At 39.4% G+C, this 20161-nt stretch overlaps 1 protein-coding gene across 1 annotated transcript in view; it reads right to left on the bottom strand.

Moving 5' to 3' along the window:
- Positions 1–20161, bottom strand: part of LOC107087266 (transcription factor COE2-like) — a 38190-nt gene that overhangs the window by 15978 nt on the left and 2051 nt on the right. Inside the window, exons 2-5 of the mRNA XM_015378746.1 lie at positions 18547–18736; positions 16333–16388; positions 16136–16209; positions 14840–14908 (exon numbers count right to left, since the gene is read on the bottom strand). Coding sequence (XP_015234232.1) covers positions 14840–14908; positions 16136–16209; positions 16333–16388; positions 18547–18736 — 389 coding nt within the window. The remainder of the gene's footprint in view (positions 1–14839; positions 14909–16135; positions 16210–16332; positions 16389–18546; positions 18737–20161) is intronic.

The following is a 20161-nucleotide window of genomic DNA, read 5'->3' as shown; positions in this document are numbered from 1 at the left end:
CCAATTTTCACCACTGTTCTGCGCTGCCGTAGCGCAAAGATGTCTGCCTCCATGGCTGCGAGACCCGCTCCTATGTAATTATAAATAACGAATTCTAAGGCAACGCAAATATTAAAGTTAAGAGGCTGAGCTCGTAGATGATGATAAATAACATAGTTATGTATAATATATTACGTTTCTGACTGTATATCCCTGTAATTATTACACACTGTAGCTTTAAGGAAGATTTCATTTGCTCATTGACGAAGTAATCAGCAATCCTTCTGGAATGTTCTTAAAGGTGGACTTCCTTCTACCTGTGTTTTAAATTTGGCAAAGCATTTCTGAAATATGGAGTATTACAATCAGAGGCTGTTGTTATGGTTTAGGCTTGGTCTTTTGCCTCTTCAGAACCTGAAATATTTTCTCTTCTGATTATTTCTTCTCTCTAGTTTCAGAGGTGTCAAGACTCTAGATAGTAACTGTACTTAAGTAGCAGTTTTTTGGTATTTGTACTTCCCTTGAGTATTTATTTTTCAGACAGCTTTTACTTTTGCCCTCTACAATTGAAAAATATACCTGTACTCACTACTCTTTACTTTCTACAGACTGGCTTGTTACTTTTATACACACGGATAATGACGCAATATCTGCAACAAAACAGACGGAAATCAAGAGCCTGAGGAGAATTAGTCCAGTTCAAGCCAAGTTTGTTAATAGAAAACACTGATAGTGAAATGGATGAAGACATTGGTAAGGAAAACATTTCAGATGATGAATCAGATTCTGAGATGCACACCAGCAGAGCCTTGTTTGAAAGGCTTCAAAAGATTATCAAAATAATTGAAATTTAGGTTGTAATAAACTATTAAACAGTTTTTGCCAACTCTTGATAGCAGTTGTTGCCATAAGTGGCACAACCGGTTTTAGGGTTAAGGAGCCACTGCTTTTTCCAAGGGCCAAATTAGTTAGAATTATGTTTTTCTCTTAATGGTGCCGTTATTGAAACACTGCTTTTTGCATTTACTCAAGCTGTCTTTTTATTATATTTTATAGAAGACCAAAAACAATAAAGTGTGCTAAAAATAAAAAATGAAATATATATAAGGGCAAAAAGGACATTTTTAAGGCACTATATATTACAAATATTCACTAACTTTTGCAATATTGGATTCATATTTCCAAACCAGGCTTCATTTAATATACACTTTCCCATAAAGTAGCAACTGATAGAGGATTATTAGAAAAAAGCTTAGATTTTAAACACTTGCAATCAAAATGCAGCACATCAGACTGGAAAACATATTTCTCCAGGCAGCAATATTGGAACACACATAACAAAAATGTTCTCTTCTTTTTTATTTGTTTAAAGGATAACTACAACCTTGTCCATAAATTCACTTCTCTGATAAATTATGCAGCTGTCAGTTGGAGGATAAAATCATTTTTCAAGCATTTTCTCTTTTTGCTGCCATCATTCTGAGTTAGATTCTGCCAGCAAAAATACAGCTCTCAATAACCCGACACAGAAATTCCAGGGCCTTTGTTATTTTAAAATATATTTTTCAAAAACTATGTTCTCTGTCAATATTTTTAAATAAAATATTCTATTAGTTGATATTTTTTCATTTAAAACCCTCAAAGAAACCATTCACTTGCTCTCGGATGGATTTCATCAGTAATTATCTTAATATTGTGACACAATTTTTTGCTCTAACTCATCTCTGTTAACCCCATGTTTTTGTCTTCAACAGACCAAATAGGCCTCAGTGAGATTATCCCAAATGCTGCAAATAACTTTTCCAAAAACAAGTTCAAAGACCAAATGTCAAGTCCTGGCACTGAAAACAATTTAAAAAAGGCAGGTTGTATAGTTTCGTTCTTTAAAGGGAGCACTCTGTTTCTCATTTCTCAGTCCATCTGTTACACATAAGTGGCTCTCTCTACTTTACACATGGCCTTAATCATCTGGTGAGCACCTAAGCTTAACAGAAACTTTCATAGAATTTCATCAGTACTAATCATTGTTGACATAAACTGCCTTCTCACATTGTCATAAAACACATCGGCCTCTGAGCCCTGGGGAATACAGCCTTGCTGGCAGCAGGAATCTGAAAACGTTTGGATGTAAAATATAATTCAGTTAGAATCACAACTATGTGAGGTTTCTTCTCTTTTAAGTCTGATGTAGTGCAAATGTGGTAATTATGTAAAAGAAAGATAATAACTGTAATGCAACAGCATTAACAATACTTCTTGATCCACTATATCTTGCCTCCTGGATACAGGGTGGTAGGAATATAAAGGGAATCCACATAAAAGAAAAACGAAGAAGAGGGATAGACAGAGGAAGAGAAGGAGATTGTTGACGTCCTGTGTGCAAGGCCATCACTCATCAGAAATCCCCTCCATTACCCCCCCCCCCCCACCCTGAAAAAACAAAACAGTGTCCTGACATGGCGGTGGAGGGGAGCTTCAGGGAGGAAAATTAGGAAACCAGATGTGAAGCATTAAAACATACTGACATGCTGAGGGCCTTCCTCTGCCACACTCACACACTAAGAGCACTAACTCATACAGCAGCCACACATGCATGTGTCACACAAAGCCTGCAAGAACCACACAAAACACACACAAAAAAAGTCAAAGTCAAGCAACCATATGTGCACAATCAGTCATGCAAATTTTTATTGGCAAAAATAATGCCTCAGTATTAATATCTTAAAGTTATCTGTAAAGAAACAGGGGGATAACTTTGTTAAAACAGGCAACTGTGGAGTCAAAACATGCTGCAGCTCATCACTACTGATAGAAATCTGGAGGAACCGATCCTTAATTCCAAGACATCAGGCTACAGATGGGTCATCATGCATCATTGTATGGATATGCATCCAATTAGTACATGTTCCCCAGCTGAGGATCAACTTTGGGTGATTTGTTTTCTTTCATGAGGAGATTTGGACTGTGTGTGTTAGTAAAAAGGGGGGTCTTTGGGGGTGGTAGTAGGTAATAAATACCCCCAGACCAGGGTCCCTTGGCAGACTGGAAGCTAGACTGGTCATCAGGGTTAACACCCGGGGCACATGACCTCTGACACTGCTAATGGGGCACAGAAAACCCTCCACGAACTGATACCTCCTCTGTTGCATACCACCACAGGACCTTTCACACTGGTTCCTCCAGACACTTCCCCTCCTCCTCCAAAAACATACAAGGAACTCTGCTGCTTCAGCTTCAATCACCAGACCAACATCTTGGCCCTAAAATTATTTTTGTTTTCTCTGTCATTCTCCAACATCTCTTTAAACACACTGATATGTATGAAAAGTTTAAAAACGGGTTAAATATAGCACCTTACTGGTCAGATTTACTCCGTTTGCTTTCTAAGCAAGCTAAGATAATGAAATGTTCTAAGCTATTTTACATTTTGACAATGCAATACAAATCTTAAGTGTATTATGAATAGATGATGCAAAGACATGAAAACATGAAAACTGTGTCAGACGTTGCTACAATTAAATCTTTTGGGATATGAATTTTTTTAACTTTGTGCACATTAAAACTGAAATTAAGCCCAACTTTGAAAAATACATCAAGCTCAGTCATAGAGAGAGTACATGAGAAGCAATTTTCCAATCTTGCAATGGTTCCTTAATTGGATTTTAGATTAGACTTTGACTATACCTTTCTGTCACATTCATATTCTTTTTTCTAAACTATTCCATTGTAGCTCTAGGTATATGTTTAGGCCAATTTTGCTGCCAGAAGGTGAACCCAGTTTCAAGCCTCAAGCCACTTTTAACTGGTTTTCCTCCAGGACCTCCATGTATTTTGTTCCATTCATCTTCCCATCAAATCCAACTAGCTTCCTTTTCAGTACTAATTTAAAGTACCCCCACAGCATCATGCTGCTACAACTATGTTCCACAGTAAGGACTGCATTGTCAGCATTCCATTCAATGTTATTTTTCTTCTTCCCATAGCCTTTTGAACAACTCCTGAAACTTTTATTCCAAGCTCATCTCATTATAAAGTAACAATAAAAATGCTGAGAATCTGTAGTAAAATAATTACTGAGACAGTAATGTAGTTTTCTTCAAAAAGATTTAATCTTTGCTGTTTATTCCTTTGGTCCCTGGATTGGCTGCTGCCTACCAGGCTGTTTTCACCCTGCAACATTAGTTCAGACCCAGCCCACCACTACATTGGAGAACTGTGACAAAGCCAAACATTTTTAACCACTGGTGCTGATTTATAGAGCTCAGTAATGCTGTAAAACTTTCAGACATCCCACCACGAAAAATTGACTGTGGCACAGCAGAACTAGGAGGAATAAAGCCTGCTGATGAGAAACGTAAACTAGAGGCACTCCAACATTGCAACAGGGTTCCTCCTGGGTCCAAAAGCAGTTTTACTGCACAACCTCTCACCTGATTCTAAATGTGCATTCTAACTATTTCAAATGAATTAATGTTTCGGTCTCTAAGGCAAAGCCAAAAGCGGAGATTGCATACAGAGCTTAGCCACATGGGACTGTGTTCACTCTGCCAAATAGATGGATATAGAGGGATATTCAGAGTCTAAAGTACATGAATTCACAACCAGGACGGGGAATAGACGTCCCATCAGTGGTCTGACCTCTCCCAGCATGCTCGATGGATCCTGAGGGACGAACATTCAAAATATATTCTCACAACTGTCAGATGGAGATACAGAGTAACACCAACAAATGAATAAAGGGTCACCTGTAATATAGAAACGCTAATGTTTCCTTTTTAATACTCTTTCAGTCAATCTGCCACGTATCAGGCTCACCAATAACATGTGCGCATCAAACCCTGACCCAAACCTCCCTCTGAGAAGAACAATGAATCCTGGATGGATGGCACCAAGAGAGAAGAGAGGAGAGGGAAGCAAAAACAGAAGGAGAAGAGATGTCTTCTTAATTAGCCAGTAATGATAAGATCTGACAAACAACATCTGTTTCCAGAAAGAAGGAGGAGGAGGAGGAAGGCTGAAGGAGGGAGAGTGAGGGAAATGTTTGAGAGGGAGAAGGTGCGAGAGCGAGAGAGGCAGCTAAGAAACCTGTGAAGCCTGAACAACAGGGACCTGCTTGTAAGAAAGTAAATGGGGAATGGAGGGGATGTGTATGAGGGAGGGAACGCTTTGTAGCGTGACACAATAGAGAAACGTTGGATGAGAAGTATAACAGAAGAGGGAGAAAGACAGACAGGGGAGAGAAATCTGACAGGGTTGAGGGAGTCCAAGAGCCAGGACGCGAATGATAGACAGAGAGAGGAAAACAGATCAAACTTGGACAAAAACACAGAACAGAGAGAAGTATGGAGACAACAAGCTGGGAGAGAAGGAGAGAAGACGAACGTGTGAATAAGGTGAGGAATCATCCTGAGGTCCAGGGTGTTGTAATTTACTGTCCGTGCCTAATACGCTGCAAATGTGTAAGAGCCGAGGCCAGCAAGGGGAGCTGGGTGGCTGAGGAGGCTGAGGGGGAGGCAGCAGAGTATCTGGGCTCTCAGCAGGCCTGCTGGGAGCCTGTCAGCAGTCACATCACCCCCTGCCCTCCGTCCTGACAGATTCATCAGAGCCCCAACACATTCAGTAACAGCAATACATTCAAAAGACTTCAGTAAAATTAGCCTACAATTTCCACCTTGGATTAAGTTGGAAAGTCAACTTGAAGTACATTACAGAAAAATGCAATCTAAACACATATTAAAAAAATCTGTTTTTTTAACAGATATTTTTCCTGTTTTACTAAATAATATATTCAATTTGTCAACTTTCCATTCGTTTCCTGACCAACAGTCTCTGCAAGCTGTTTCATCATGCCTCCTCCACTGCAACCCCTTAACATGCAGGATATCAGAGAAAATAATAAGTATGTTTTTCTAAATGTTCTCTACAGAATATATGCATTTACTTAAAAAAAATTTGCTTTACTATATACATTATCCCTGCTTTACGATCAAATTTGACATTTTATGATGAGCACAGCTCTAGTCTTCCATTATTTTAAAATATTTAGACACAAGTAAAAGTTTTAACATGTCATTATTTTATGTTAAATTCTTAACCTGTCTGCTTACGAACCCAAAAGAAGTGCTATTGTTGCTGGAAGCTGGTTTCTAATCGAATCTATTTTAGGCAATGCAACAGATGTGTAAATATTAGTTCTCGAAAAGGTCATCACAAACCCAAGAAGAGCTGTAAGGAAACTTGATTCCTGAGAAAAACACAGTCTTTCCAGATCCCAGAATAACAAACAGAAAAACAAGGTGACTGGCAGAGCTGGGACAGCAGCAGGGGGGCATTGTTAAGTCATCTGTGAAATTTAAGACCCTAATGGGGAGTTTGACCAAACAGTCACAAACCTGAGTGTTTCCCCTCCTTCAGCAGCAACATCAGCTTAAAGAAAAAGGCCTTATCCCTAAATACCACCACTACCTGGCCTCTCATACCTCAAACAGCAAACAGCAAAAGCAAGATTTTAAGGTAATGTTACCAACTCTATTTCTGATTTTATATAATATGCTCATATTTTTCTTCTCAGTGCTCCCACTTTTTCTTGAATACAAACATTTCTCATGCTCTTTCTGGCTCTCATGCCTGCTTCTGTTCATCCCCCATAAAAACAAACCAGATCCAACCGAGGCTGAATTCAAAAACAGTTGTTTAGGAGGATTAATCAGCTCCAACCAGACCTGTAATCTGCCATATTTCTTAAACGTCCCGTTCACACTGGAGTAAAAGGCTACATGAGATATTTCAAAGAGCGGCTCAACCAAAGGTCCCTGAACTTTTTTTCTTCTGTCTAACTCAGAGTGAGGCCCTGGCTGTCTGAAACTGTACCTGTCACTGATTTTGATATTTCAGACACTCTTCTTCTCTCCCTGTCTGTCTTTGTGTCATTCTTCCTCTCACGTCGCCCCAAGGGAGGAGCCATCTTCATGCTCCTGTGCGAGTTACTCAGTGGTCCAACCTGTGTGCTGTTTCACTGTGTGCATTAGAGCCTCAGGCCCCCTGTCGCCACGCTGGCTGGTCCCTCCCTGCCTGAGGGGCTTACTGACAGGAGGTCTGGAGGGACTGGACAGTAGCGGCCTACCGGGAAGAGGCCTGTGACAGTGGACTGAGAGGCACAAGGGGTCTGACTTTGACTCTGTGCCGTTTAACCATCCGTAATGATCTATGAATCAGTCTGGACAAATTTGTGGGGGGAAAAAATAATGCACCAATAAAATAAAATGAATAAATAAAATCTAACTGTCCGAGTTTTGCGCAAGTTTCATCTCAGATATAAAGTTCAGTGTCCTTGTAATCATCAAAAATCTATTGTATGTGTTCACTGATTTGATTTTAAACAATCCCTTTAAAGAAATACAACTAGCACACTCGTTAAATTTAATTCCTGATCCAAGTTTCTAGGAAAGTCTGAGCAGCAATCTATAACATTTTTTTTTCTGAAGGTATATATGCAATGTGACACAGAGGCACATTTGTTTTGGCCACTCAAAACCAGTTAGGACAGCTGCATTCTGGTCTCCCCACCTCAAACTGTAGTTAAAATGGTAAAGAAAAAGTGCTTAAAAACACATTGTTAGAAAACTAAGAGCGAAGAGCGGCATCTTGGAGTCCCCCAGTTTCCACAAAAGCCATAAGAGGTTATCTCCTTGCCATATTTTGCCACACAATAAGGTTTTTTTCTGTCCTACCATCACAAATGAAAAGGCTCTAAATCAACTGCTGCTGAGTATGTCGGTCAAATGAGACTGCAGACATGTTAGTGACAAACACTTCAAATGGAAATGCAGGAAGAATCTGTGGAAATGCATCTTATATCCGTCTTCAAGCATAGTAGAGGATCTAGGTGGCTGTGGGACTGGTTTCCTTCCAACGGGCAAATATAATGAGATAGTATGGGGTTCAATTAGGTCTTTCAGTTGAATATTGATCTAAAGAAGATGGAAAAACATATTTAGAAATGTTTAACCAGAAAACAAAATCATCCCAATCCCATGGCCATATTGACTACTTTTCTATCAAAAGGATGGAAACTCCCAAGGAGAGAATGTGTTCGAGGGGAAGTTTTCCACTTCTTCCCTAAAAATGATTCAGGACACTGAACAGTGTGGAAAGATTACATGATCTGATCTTATTTAATGTAACACAAAAAGTGCTGAAGAGGAGTTGTATAAATCTCTCCTTTTTTTTACCATCCACTGTATATATCTGGATGCATTGTGTATACTTCTTGCACGTTTTCCTCCTTTGTGCACCTTCTGTTTGTTTGTAAGAGCAAATGTCACAAGTGAATTTCTCCATTTTAAGATTAATAATGTTCTATTAAGTTCTGTATAAAGTATTAACAATGTCTTTTATGAGTTTTTCAAAACAAAACCCACATTTTTTAGCGTATATTTCCCTCTGCAAATATGTTTACCAAAATTAGAGTTTCTTTTTTTCAGTATTGTGGCTGTCTTAAAATTAGCTGTTTCTAATGAAAGCATAAATCTTCCAAATTCTGTTCCCAAATCAGCTTAACCTCATTAGGCAACAAAATACTTCCTTTGTGAAAAAAACATGAGCTTCTTTGCCTTAATAATAATAATAATAATAATAATAATAATAATAATAATAATAATAATAATAATAATAATAATAATAATAATAAAAATAAACTATTATTATTATTATTATTACACTTGCTAAGTATGTAAACATGTCTGTGTCTTTTTACACTCATGAATTTGATTGTGTAAGCAGCTATAATAGACAAATATCTATACAGTGAGTGTGAGAAAACAGTCTTCCAAAATGACATTGTTGTCTCAGACATAAAATCTTAGCGTGCCTATATACCAACCATACAGAGCGACTTGGCGGCAGATTTTGAGTACGCATCTGGGAGTGGGGAGGAATTCGACCCCTGACACGGTCCAAAAAAATGCTGCAGCATTTATTCTCTGGCTGATAGTTTAATGTTCTTTTCCCAAAGACTTTTTAGCTTTTGTTGTTTTGGCTGCGAGCTGAAAAATTAGCAGTAAATGGAGGAACTGGTGCGGCCTGCTGTGAGGGCATGGTAGAGGGCCTTCACGAAACTGCTGCATGTATTTTTTATTTGCTTCTGACAAGCTGGGAACAAGCAGATGGAAAGGGTAACTTCGAAACAGATGGTCAGACTGACATAACACATCAGCAAACATTTGCATAAAGCAACAAATGAGATATTAATTTACAGTCAAACTTTGTAAAGATATTTCAAACTTCAAGCTAAAATCAAACATTGTTCTACTAAGATATAATTTGTATTATTCAGCTTTAAGCTTGAACAACAAATAGCAACTAATAAAAGCAATACTTAAACCAGGGATTTATAGTTAAGTTGAAAGTAACAATTTTTCTACTGAATTGATTTGCAAAGATACAACATATATAAACCAGCTCTGTTCACAAGCTGAAAACAACATGTACCTGAGGCACATAACCAGAACCAGGACTACAAACAGATCAATACAGCCCACAACCTGAGATTAAGAGTAATGGATTCCTGTTGTAGTTGAGACTCTGAAGTCATTTTCAGCACAAATCACATCAACAGAATATTAAAGGTTTATGATATGTCTGATGTTTACATGTCTCAGAATAAAAAAAAAACAATTCATAAAAGAAAGTGAGATTTTTCTGTAAGTTAATTTTGACCAAGGGGGGAGGGAGGAAAAAGCCTTATTGACAGCATTGGAAAATTTCTATCGATTATTCCTCTTTTCTCAGAGCAGCGGCTTGTTAAAAAAGAGGCCTCTTGGAAACACGATCAATTAGTGAGATAGTGCTTCCCATTGATCACCCGACTGCCTCTCACAAGGCCTCATACGATGGATCCCTCCACACACTCCTTATGACTAAGTATCGATCAGGGCTTCTTAGCTAAATTTAAAAAGCACCCCCCACCCCCTTCCCGTCTGAAACGCACAGACTAACACTAATACTGACATCTGCTTGTCTCCATTGTAAAAACCTGTGGTTCACTCATAAATCCAGAGCCCAGAACCAATATAGTTTCTAAGAGGTCAAAGGTCATGAATGGTAATAACGCCGCCATTAACAGATCTGCTTAGGTTAATATTGAGACCCTAGATAGACTGAAAAGTGGTGGAAAATGCCATATTTAATCTTTTTCAGGTTTTCACATAAAACTAGTCTGATCATTTTACCCTAAAGTCTCAAGGAGCAAATGTTATTTGCTGGATTTATTTATTCCTACTTTAAATACAAATACTTTGTTCAATTGGTTCTATTTGAAGAATGAAAACCAATAAAAGAGCAGTATACAGTTTACCTGCGAGGGTTTGACAAACAACATTTATGGAGATGAGCCGTGAGTAATCGATCTCTCTTTTTTTCCTACTAATCAATCATCAAACCAATCAGGGATCAAGTCACCCTATCAGTCAAAGATAAGTGGGCCTTCCGCAAACACAGAAGCCACTTCAAGATTATGGTGGTTCACCAGTGTTAAGAATATACAGATGTAAAACTATTAGACGCAGCAGGCAGTGGAGCATTAGATAATGCTCACCCCTATAAGCAACTTGAGTCATCTCTTTGTCAGCTACTGCCCTTGCCCTTTTCATCCTTCCGTCCCCCAATCCCCACCCCTTCTCACGGATCAGCTGTGATCTCCTCTCTTTCTCTTTTCTCTCAAATCGGGATTAGTGAGTAGGAGGGGTGCAGGAGGGCATACGGGGGGTGGGTGCAGCCGCACCAGCAGTAGTAGCAAGGAGAGAAAAGGGGGAAGAGAAAACTGAAACAATATGGAAAGGAGATTAGAAAAGTGGGGGTTTGGGGCCGTTTGGGGAATTGCAAACTCCCTTGTGCTTGGGTAGGTGTCCTAATGACACCGCCTAATTATGGCAAAATTAGACAGGCTAAAGGGAATAGGGTAGGGGGCAAAAGGGATGGAAAAGGGAAAGAGGAGCATGGGAATTAAAAAAGAGGGAGTCAAAATAGGAATATGGAGGAAATAAAAAGAGGAAAAGGGGGTGCACAAGCTTGGGTGGGAGGAGAGGCTTAAAGGAGGAAGGCAAGTGAGAGAATAAAGAGCAAAAAAGGAGAAAAGGGGTGGAAAGCAGCGGCTGGGCAACGGGGGTGAGTGGGCCCCAGCACGCTGCATGTTAATTGGAGAACAGGTGTTGGGGCTGGGAGCATGAGGCTGATTACTGCAGCCACAGAAACAGGCCGTCTCCTACACACACACACACACACACACACACACGCATTACTTGCACGGATGCAGACAAACACACACACATCCCTACACACATGAATAATTTAAGTTCCAAGCAGTGACTGGGGAGAAAGGTCACAGTAAGGGTCACGCAGACACACAGACAATCGTTCATACATCCATATACATAAATAAAGGGTCGCAACAGAAACACAAAAAAACATACATCTTTCTTAAGTGAACGCCAGCAGAAAAGCCTTTCTGAGGATAGGTACACAAGCTGTGCTCAACCAATCACCTCTTAAAATGGAAAAAGCCATGTGGGTCAAGCAAAATCTCTTTGGCTTATCAAAAAATAACTGGCTGCTAATTGGTTGATCCCTGAGGAAAAGATGCTGCAGGTCATTTATGTTGGAGAAGCTCCCATCAAGATAAGACTGGTCCAGTCTGATTAGATCATACCCCAGGTCAGTGATCTGAACCCACAAAAGCTGAACATGAGTCTATACTTTTATAGAAAGTGAAAAACTTTGGTTTGTCCTTTTGTACCTGCTAAAGAGCTACTTACAGGCCAATTTCAAAGACTTTTAACCATGTTAGGAGGAAGTATGAAATAAAAAAGGGGCCAAAAAGAGGTCATTTTTGAGCTGTATACCACTGGAAATGGGAAAAGCAGCTGCTCTTCTGTATTCTGGGAAATCTCAAAGAAACAAGAGCGCAATTTTTTTTTTCTTTTCCCGTTATATCAAAACTATCTTCAGCCAAGATCCTCAGAGACACACTGTCAACAGCCAGCCAGCTTGAACTGAGGAGGGGAAAAATAAAAAGGGTCCTTGACGTATATGAAGTGTGTGTTTCCTTGACAGACAATCGAGGGGAAGAAGAATGAGAGGGGCAGAAAGGTGGGAGTGAGAAAGAGAGAGGAAGGGAGATGATGAGGGTGGTGTCTCTGACATCACAAAGAAACTATTTCACATGTACGGTTTGCTGGTGAGCATTCATCACTGTGGTTAATGCCAAGCAGACAGGACAAGGCCTCCGGGAAGCCCAGGACGTGAAGTCTCAACAGCACGCTGATTATAAGTAGTGGTCATCTGGTGCTAAGGCTGATAACTGACTGTGAAGGTGAGCATTTATTACAAGAGTGGATTTGGAGGAATAAAGCCAATACATGCTTCTGATGGAAGGTAACCGCTAGAGGAATACAGACATTTAAAAAGAACCATCAGCATGTGCAGAAAAATATTTGGTAGAGCTTATTAAATTATATCATTATCAGTAATTAAATTCTAAATGTAACTCACTTTCTAATTAAATTATAAAATCACTTTAAAATAATAGACATATGATCATTCAGAAATATCATTTGCTCAGGTTAAGGCCTGCTGTTCAAATGGGGCTTTTTCCTTGCATTTTAATGAAAGGTTAAATGGAAGAAAGAAATTAGGTTTAAAAAAAAGCAGCACAGGTTAACTCAGACCTTCAAACCTATTGAGATTCACTTATAAAAACAGTTAAACAAGTTAAACATGGATAGGTTTCAACATCCCCTAATTTCTATATATTGAAATTAGTTAGAGAAATGCTGCCTTAGAATCTTTTAAAAATGGGATTGAGTATTCCCCAGGAGTTCTTAGGTCCTTTCAAAGTTTGTAATTAGACTTAAGCAAGTTTTTTTTAACTATTCCTTTTTAGTTTTATGTTCCCTGACAGTGACAGCACCCTGCAGTATGTGTTTAGGCTTTGTGAGAAAGACAAAAATATACTAAGGCCCATTAAGAAAAAAAAAAAAACAGCAGATCAACAGCTTGTGGAGGTAATTAAGGAACTGAAAAACATCAAGCAAGCATCTGACTCTGGACCTGAGAGATGTATCATCCTTCAGATGCACGTTCAGACAGTACAGAGGGAAGGATATTGTACATAACAAACCTGACACTTGATGCTTTTCAAACTGATAGAAAACTTCCTCCTTCTTTTAAAAAGAGGAGGTATTTCCTGTATAAGTTCATCACGTTTGGAGGATCAAGGCTCACAGAACTGATTCAGACCTCATCAATCTTATTATATTTCCTAAAGTTTATTTATTCTGTTTGTATTCTTTTTTCTGCTTGAACTCTTTTAAAATCTGCTATATGTTCTATGATAAAATGCATGGATGGCTGTGTATTGTCTTCTATGTAGGGTCTTTATATGAGCAGCTAATGCACCAATTTTTATCTCTTTTTTTATTAATGGTTTTTTATTTCAACCTATATTACCATTTATGTTTTTGACAAATTTCAGAAGAGATTATAATAAATTTTGTCTATTTATTAATCTGATGGTAATAAAGAGTCTAAAATTCCATTTAAGTCAAATACATTTCAATATAATGCTTGTAGACACATTTCAGGTTGCTCCTTTTTTTGTACCTAAATGATTCTTATATTTGGGATAACTAATTTAATAGTACAGAATTGAAAATATTTAAAAAGCTTATATATTCTTATAATCAAAATGCTGTATATATCTGTCTGCTCTCATAACCAAACTCAAACTTTAGAGCACTTTTAGCCATTCATTTCTGCAGTGGATTATACCAGACCATGAAACGGACCCAGGAATTTAACCTGGAAAGGTTACAACTGACAGTCTTGTAATGGTTTATCAGGACCCTGCAGTGGTTTGTGTGCAGTAGGAATGCATGCTCATCCCAGCACATACAAAAAAGCAGGAAGAGAGTATGTGATGTACATGATATATCAATTTCAATGTGAGAACAAGAAAGGGAAAAACGAAATAAAGCACCTGAATCCCAAGAAGAAGTGAAATAGTGCATATGTGTAGGTGCACAACTACATGTGAAAACTAAAACAGCAACATAAAGTCCAAGAAAGAGACCTTCTTCTTTGTGTTTTTTGTTTGTTTGTTTTTTCTTGATCACCACAGTATTGAATAAATAGTGGCCCTAAAAACAATCTCTTTGCTCTTTGGTCCAGTCTTAAACTCTGTCTTAAACAGTGGCATCAAATTCCCCTGAAACCAGGGGGATGCAGGTTTGAACCACCTCTGGCTTTCTCTGTCCCTGTCTACTTGGGTAAGACACTTGCTTAGTGATGGTGGTCTGAGGCCCAGTGGTGCATGTTTACAGCAGCCTCCATCAGTGTAGCTTGCCACCATCAGAGTGTGAATGTTGTTGTGAATGGGTGAAAGACTGAATATAGTGTAAAGCCCAAGTAGAGGCCATTCAACCAGTGTGAATGCGTCCTTAAAAGCCAGCTCGTTCTAAATGTATCCCCCGTTTGAATGTTGTAAACAAACCATCTTTTATCCAATGGACATTGTCAGTACAATTTATGTTTCAGTTGTTATGTTATCAGCTATTTTTTATGATTTTTCATTCATTAAAAAAACAATGTTCAAATGAATTTAATCACATATCAACCTCTGAAAACTTTATATTACACCTTAAGTTTTCAGGAGAATATTAAAGTGCTCCATGTCTCCATCATCAATCACAGAGTTCATGTTTACTTCTGTGTATACAAGCAGAAAAGTTGAACGGAATATTAAATGTGTAAAGGTGGAGGTGGTGAGGTTTTGGACACTGTAAGCGACGTGCTTTTATGTTATTACCTGTCAATGATGACTGGATCAGAGGGCGTCTCATTACGATTGCCACAACTCTTCTTCTCGCAGCAGCGGCTGGTTTGGTGGGTAAAGAAGAAGACAAAAAGTCAACAGAAATTAAACCAAGCTGCCTATTATTTTTCTGGCCCATAAGCATCCACAGCCCCAGACAACTCTGCCCCACGGTCAGCCAAAATCCAGAAACACACAAAAGAGGCATGAGAGGGGAGGGGAAGAATAGACAAAAGAAGAAAAGAGGAAGAAAAGGTACAACAACACACCCTACAAACAGTGAGAGACCATTCAAAAGTGAAAAGCCAGCCAGGCAATCTGTCACATTGATTCTGAAATCAAACTCAACCCCCATGCAGCTCCACTGCTCGCACACACACACACACACCCTGTCCCACAGCATCCTACCATTCGTCAGCGGTTCTGTCCGAGGAGCCTGCTGGCCAGCCACCCACACCCCCCCATACACCTCCCAGTCCCCTTCACTGCATAACAAAAGTGCCCCCACCCCTAACCATCTGCCACCCCTACACCTCGCCTCAGCCCTCCCGTGTCCCAGCTTGGCCCTGCCCTTCCCCCCTCCGCCCCCCTGTCAGACGGCCTCACTCCCCAGCTGTGACGCTTGCCCTCTGCCTCCTCGGCTCTGTTATTAGCCAGCTGTGAGTCACATTCGGGCATCTGCTGGCCAAACAATGGCAGAGCCCAGTCCGTCTCAATTCCTCTCGTGTCCCAGGACTGCATCCTTTACCCCTCTGAATCCCCGGGTCACTGCCCCACTTCCAGACTACACTCTTCATCCATAACTCTGTTTTCACTTGTCATCTTTCTTCACTTCATAACAATAAAATCTCATTGGTTCTTATTCAAATCTATCAGCTCTTTAACACTTGGTGGCATAAACTTGTCTTCCCATGTTTACACAGGCCATTCTGGCTAAGATATAACAGCAGGAGTTGTTCAATGAGTAAAGAGAAGAAAATGTTCCCCTTTAAATGCTTGGTACTGAGTTCTGCCTGCAAAGTTTTAGAACAGAAAGAGAAGAGGCCCAAGAAAAAAACAGGAGCTGGACAGTGACCTGCTGCGATTAAGCAGGAAGCAGCAAGGCATTTGCACTGAAACAAGGATGATGACAGGCCAGGTAGACTTACAGGTCAACAGCAGAGCTGTTTAAAAAAAAACAGTCCCAAAAAAACACATTTCATTCATGCTGAGGAAACCAGAGTGAAACAGACTAAGGGGTATTTGGATTCAGTCTCTTTAGGACACAATTTCAATCAGCGTGTCACTCACCTGCACATAACCTCATGTGTGAGCAGTACTCTGCACATTTCTGGGTTCTTGTTCTGTCCTTCATATGAAATGGGCTGTTAGGAGGAAATAAAGATCAGCAGAAATGATTCAGTTTCATGTAAAATAACTGGATATATATCTATATTTTTAGAATTAGTTATAATTTTATCTGGAGGGCTTAAGGAAAGTCTGCCAACCTGTTTAGTGACGGAGTCAATAAGTCGTGCATAAAGATCTTGCTCTGTGCGAACCCCTGCAAGTATTAAGAAGACAGGATATGGATCTCATCAATAACTTTGGAACATTTTTCTTTCTGAGCGTGAGAAAAAAATAAGAATAATTACATATATGGATCATTTTCATTTAATAAATCAAGACCAAAAGACTTTGGATTCATTTTTGAAAAATCACAGAAATGACAAAGTATTTCAAAGACAGTCCTGATATACTCAAGAATGCTTTCAACACCCACCAGATACTAAAAATAAAGTAACCAGATTTATGGGACACATTATTCTTTACAACCTCCTGACAATCTCTCACAAAAAAATTTATTGAACTCAGTCCAAACAACAGAGAAGGACAAGCTTGGTGTGCAATCATATCTTTTTTTTCTGCAATGGTTTCTGAGGGAATTGAGTCATTTGATGTTTGATAAACATTTCTCATGTCCTACTTTAGGGCCATAATTTACAGGATTCTCACGGATTTGTCAGGATGTGATCTTTGTGGTTGTTTATGTGTTAGTTTTGGGTTTTGCTCGAGGTTTACATGATTGACAAAAAACCAAAACAGAGCCTTGCATAAAGTATATATACTCCCTGAGCCTTTTTCACATTTTGTCACATTAAAACCACAAATTGTAAACTGTTGTAGAGGGATTTTATGGATTTACCAGCACAAGAAATGGAAAGTTGTGGAGTAGGAAAAAAATGATACACAGATTAAAAGCTTTTTCTTTTAGGTTTTTTGAAAAATGGCATACATTTATGGTAATACCATTTTATTGTAATAACCCTAAATAAACTACAGTGAAACCACTTTCAGTTCAAGTGTTTTTGTGTTTTGTATGTCTCTGACAGCTTTGTGTATGTTGAGCCTGATCTTTTGGCCTATTCTTTGCATTCAGAATGGATTTAGGTATGAACACACTAACAGAAACCCTTGCATTGCTACTCTGGATGGATGTTTAGCAGTTTCCTTCTGCAATGCCATTTATTCATCTTTATATTATATTTACCTTAACCTCTAAAAGTGTTTTATCTCCCCACCGGAAAGTGCTGGCAGTGTTGTTTTTTTTTTTTTACAGCGTTTTGTATGTAGAAGGTAAAGTGTATTTTGGTTTCATCTAACCAGAGAACCCTCTTCTGCATGTTTGCTGGATCCCCTTGGATGTCTTAAAGTAGACTGTATTTTTATTGCTTTCTCCAAACAATAGACTTTTTTCTTGCAGCTCTTCCATAAAGACCTGTCTGTGCTTGGTCATCAAGATGATGTTAGTCCACTAATGTTTTTTAAGATCTTTACACAACAACTGAATATTTTACACACCAAAGACAGGTGACCTCGTTAAATGACTGAATTTGCACTGGGCTAAGTTAAATACAGTACAGCACAGTAGAACTGGAGTGTATGCCATCGTTTTATTTTTGTTTGCCAATCTGTGCTTGTCGGAACCTGATTAAAAATCCCTTGAAACCGTTGTGCGTAAACTGACAAACTATGAAAAATTCATCGACCTGCAAGGTTATCTTATTTAGAAACTTTGGAGTCTTTCTTTGAGATTTCAAACCTCTGCAAAGCACCGAACGGAAGGAGAGAGCATTTAATGAAATGCTGCTTGAGAGGAGACAGTCTTGTTCGTGGTTTTCTCTACAGAGACTTTTGAGAGTATTGCTTTTAAAATGTGTTCCTCTCATCAAAGTCTCGATTGAGTCGCCTTTGATATAGCTTTGGGGGAGAAGGGGGAGGAGGGCATGTAGAGGAAGTGCTCTTGGCTTGCTTGCGTGTACATGTGGTGTGTTCGTCTCTGCATGAAGGGGGCTTCTCCAGAACTCGCCTTTTATCTTCTCTCCCATGGGTGCCACTGGGATGGCAGAGCAGGGGCAGCAGTGGCTCATGGGAACCACATTTTTTTGTGCATCCCCTGATCTGATGTGAAGAAACTACTGGGGCAGAGGGTGGGGGATTGGATGGCTTGGCAACATTTAGCTCATTTTCCTCTACTTGAGCCCAGAGGTGGCTGCTTGGAGAGCTTTAATATCTCAGAAAAGACAGATCAGACAATGAGCTTCAGGGTAAGGATGTGGAAAAGGAGGTATATGTCCCGCTAAACTCTTACAACTCCTGATAGTGAGTTCAATTATGGCAAAATGAAATCAAAATATAGATAGATTTTTGTGCCAACTTACCATTACTGTAGAGAAGCTGTAGCTTATAATGAGTGCCATTATTTGTCTTTTCTCCAGTCTGCTCCTTGGAAAGAGGGGAAACAAAGAAAGGGAAGCACAATGCATGCCGTTGAGTACACTTGGGTATAGATATCTGGACATGGACATCAGATGTAAACAAAGTCCATTGGAATGCTTTGCCGTGTTCATTTCATTGGATTCGAAACAGTAAAGCCCAAAGCTCCTCGTCCATATAAGCTGAGCCCCTAACTTTCAGTTTGAGGCTTACTGTAGAACCTGAGCCATCATTTCTGATACAACCATCCTGAAACACTGAGATCTAACCAAATGGTCTTTTCTGCAGCAAAGCACAGGGAACATTTGTAGCCTTAATGCCTGTGTGTGTATGGGGGGAAAATTGTGTTCCCCTGCTGTGTGTGAGACCAAGCACCAGTAGACCTTGACATAAAAAACTTCTTTTCCACCATCCTTCCTTTTCCTGAGCTCTCACTTCTTCCCTGTTTGGCTCTTGTTCCGCCTCTTTCTTTCTCATCCTCTACCTCCACTGGTCTTTCTAAGTGGTCTCAAAGGAATGCTCTCTGGTCCAATAACCCAGGAGGCCTGCATCTCACAAAGATGAGCTTAGAAAAGGAGGAGAGCGAGAAAGGAGATATAGGAATGAAAAAGAAAGAGGCAAAACGAGGCAGTTTTAGAGAAGAACGAAGTAAGTGTGGGAATTAAGATGCACGAAGAAGAACTCATAGTCTAATATGAGGGGTGAGCCTCAAACACAACAGGTGATAGATGGATGCATGGCTTCATAAAGTTTTTGCAAATGCACTCAGAGGAGCATTTATTTTGCCATGCCATCACTTTACTGCTGCTTAATTGCGAAGCAAAAACAGATGCCAGGGTAACCATGCAGAAAATGAACTTCTCCCCTGTCATCATGTGAGTCTGTGCTGGCCTGTATGGCACAATGAGCAGCACAGTGACAGCTTTCAATCCTGGCATTTGCACCGCTGCCTACATCAATTACAGCAAAAAAACTAAGTTTCAGCTTCATGTGACAGGAAGATGTCCCCCTTTCTATCCTTCTCAGGAAAAAGCTGACATAGACGTCCACTTTCCTTATCTAAAACCGTAAAACATTCATCATGTGGCCAGAAGTTCTCACCCTTCTATATTCAACTCTTCCTCCAGCCAAACTTTTCCTCATTTTGTTCATGTCCAACGTGAGGACAGTCAGCCTCAACATTATCCATTCCACACAAGCTTTGGGGGGATTGGGGGGGATTGCACAAAAAGACACTTTGATGATTAGTTCACTGTATATCTTAACAGCAGCAAGCATAATTTGCATTTTAAAAAGTGGTGATATCCCCCTAATGAGGCAAGCTGCTAATTAGTCATTAGATATTCTTTTTCAATCCCCCATCATCAGCTCATTGAGGGTGAAGCTCATGTAAACATGTAGCCGTCAGCTGTTCGATATGTTTGACTGTACTCAGGATGGAGAAGATTAGGTAAAGCTCCTGGAGGGAGCCAAATGTCTCTTTATGTGTACATGTGTATATATATATATATATATATATATATATATATATATATATATATATATATATATATATATATA

This window comes from Cyprinodon variegatus, unplaced genomic scaffold (assembly GCF_000732505.1).
Source record: "Cyprinodon variegatus isolate N-32 unplaced genomic scaffold, C_variegatus-1.0 Scaffold178, whole genome shotgun sequence".
NCBI lineage: Eukaryota > Metazoa > Chordata > Actinopteri > Cyprinodontiformes > Cyprinodontidae > Cyprinodon > Cyprinodon variegatus.
Note: the sequence above shows the minus strand (reverse complement) of the source record. Positions and strands in the feature narration are given on the sequence as shown.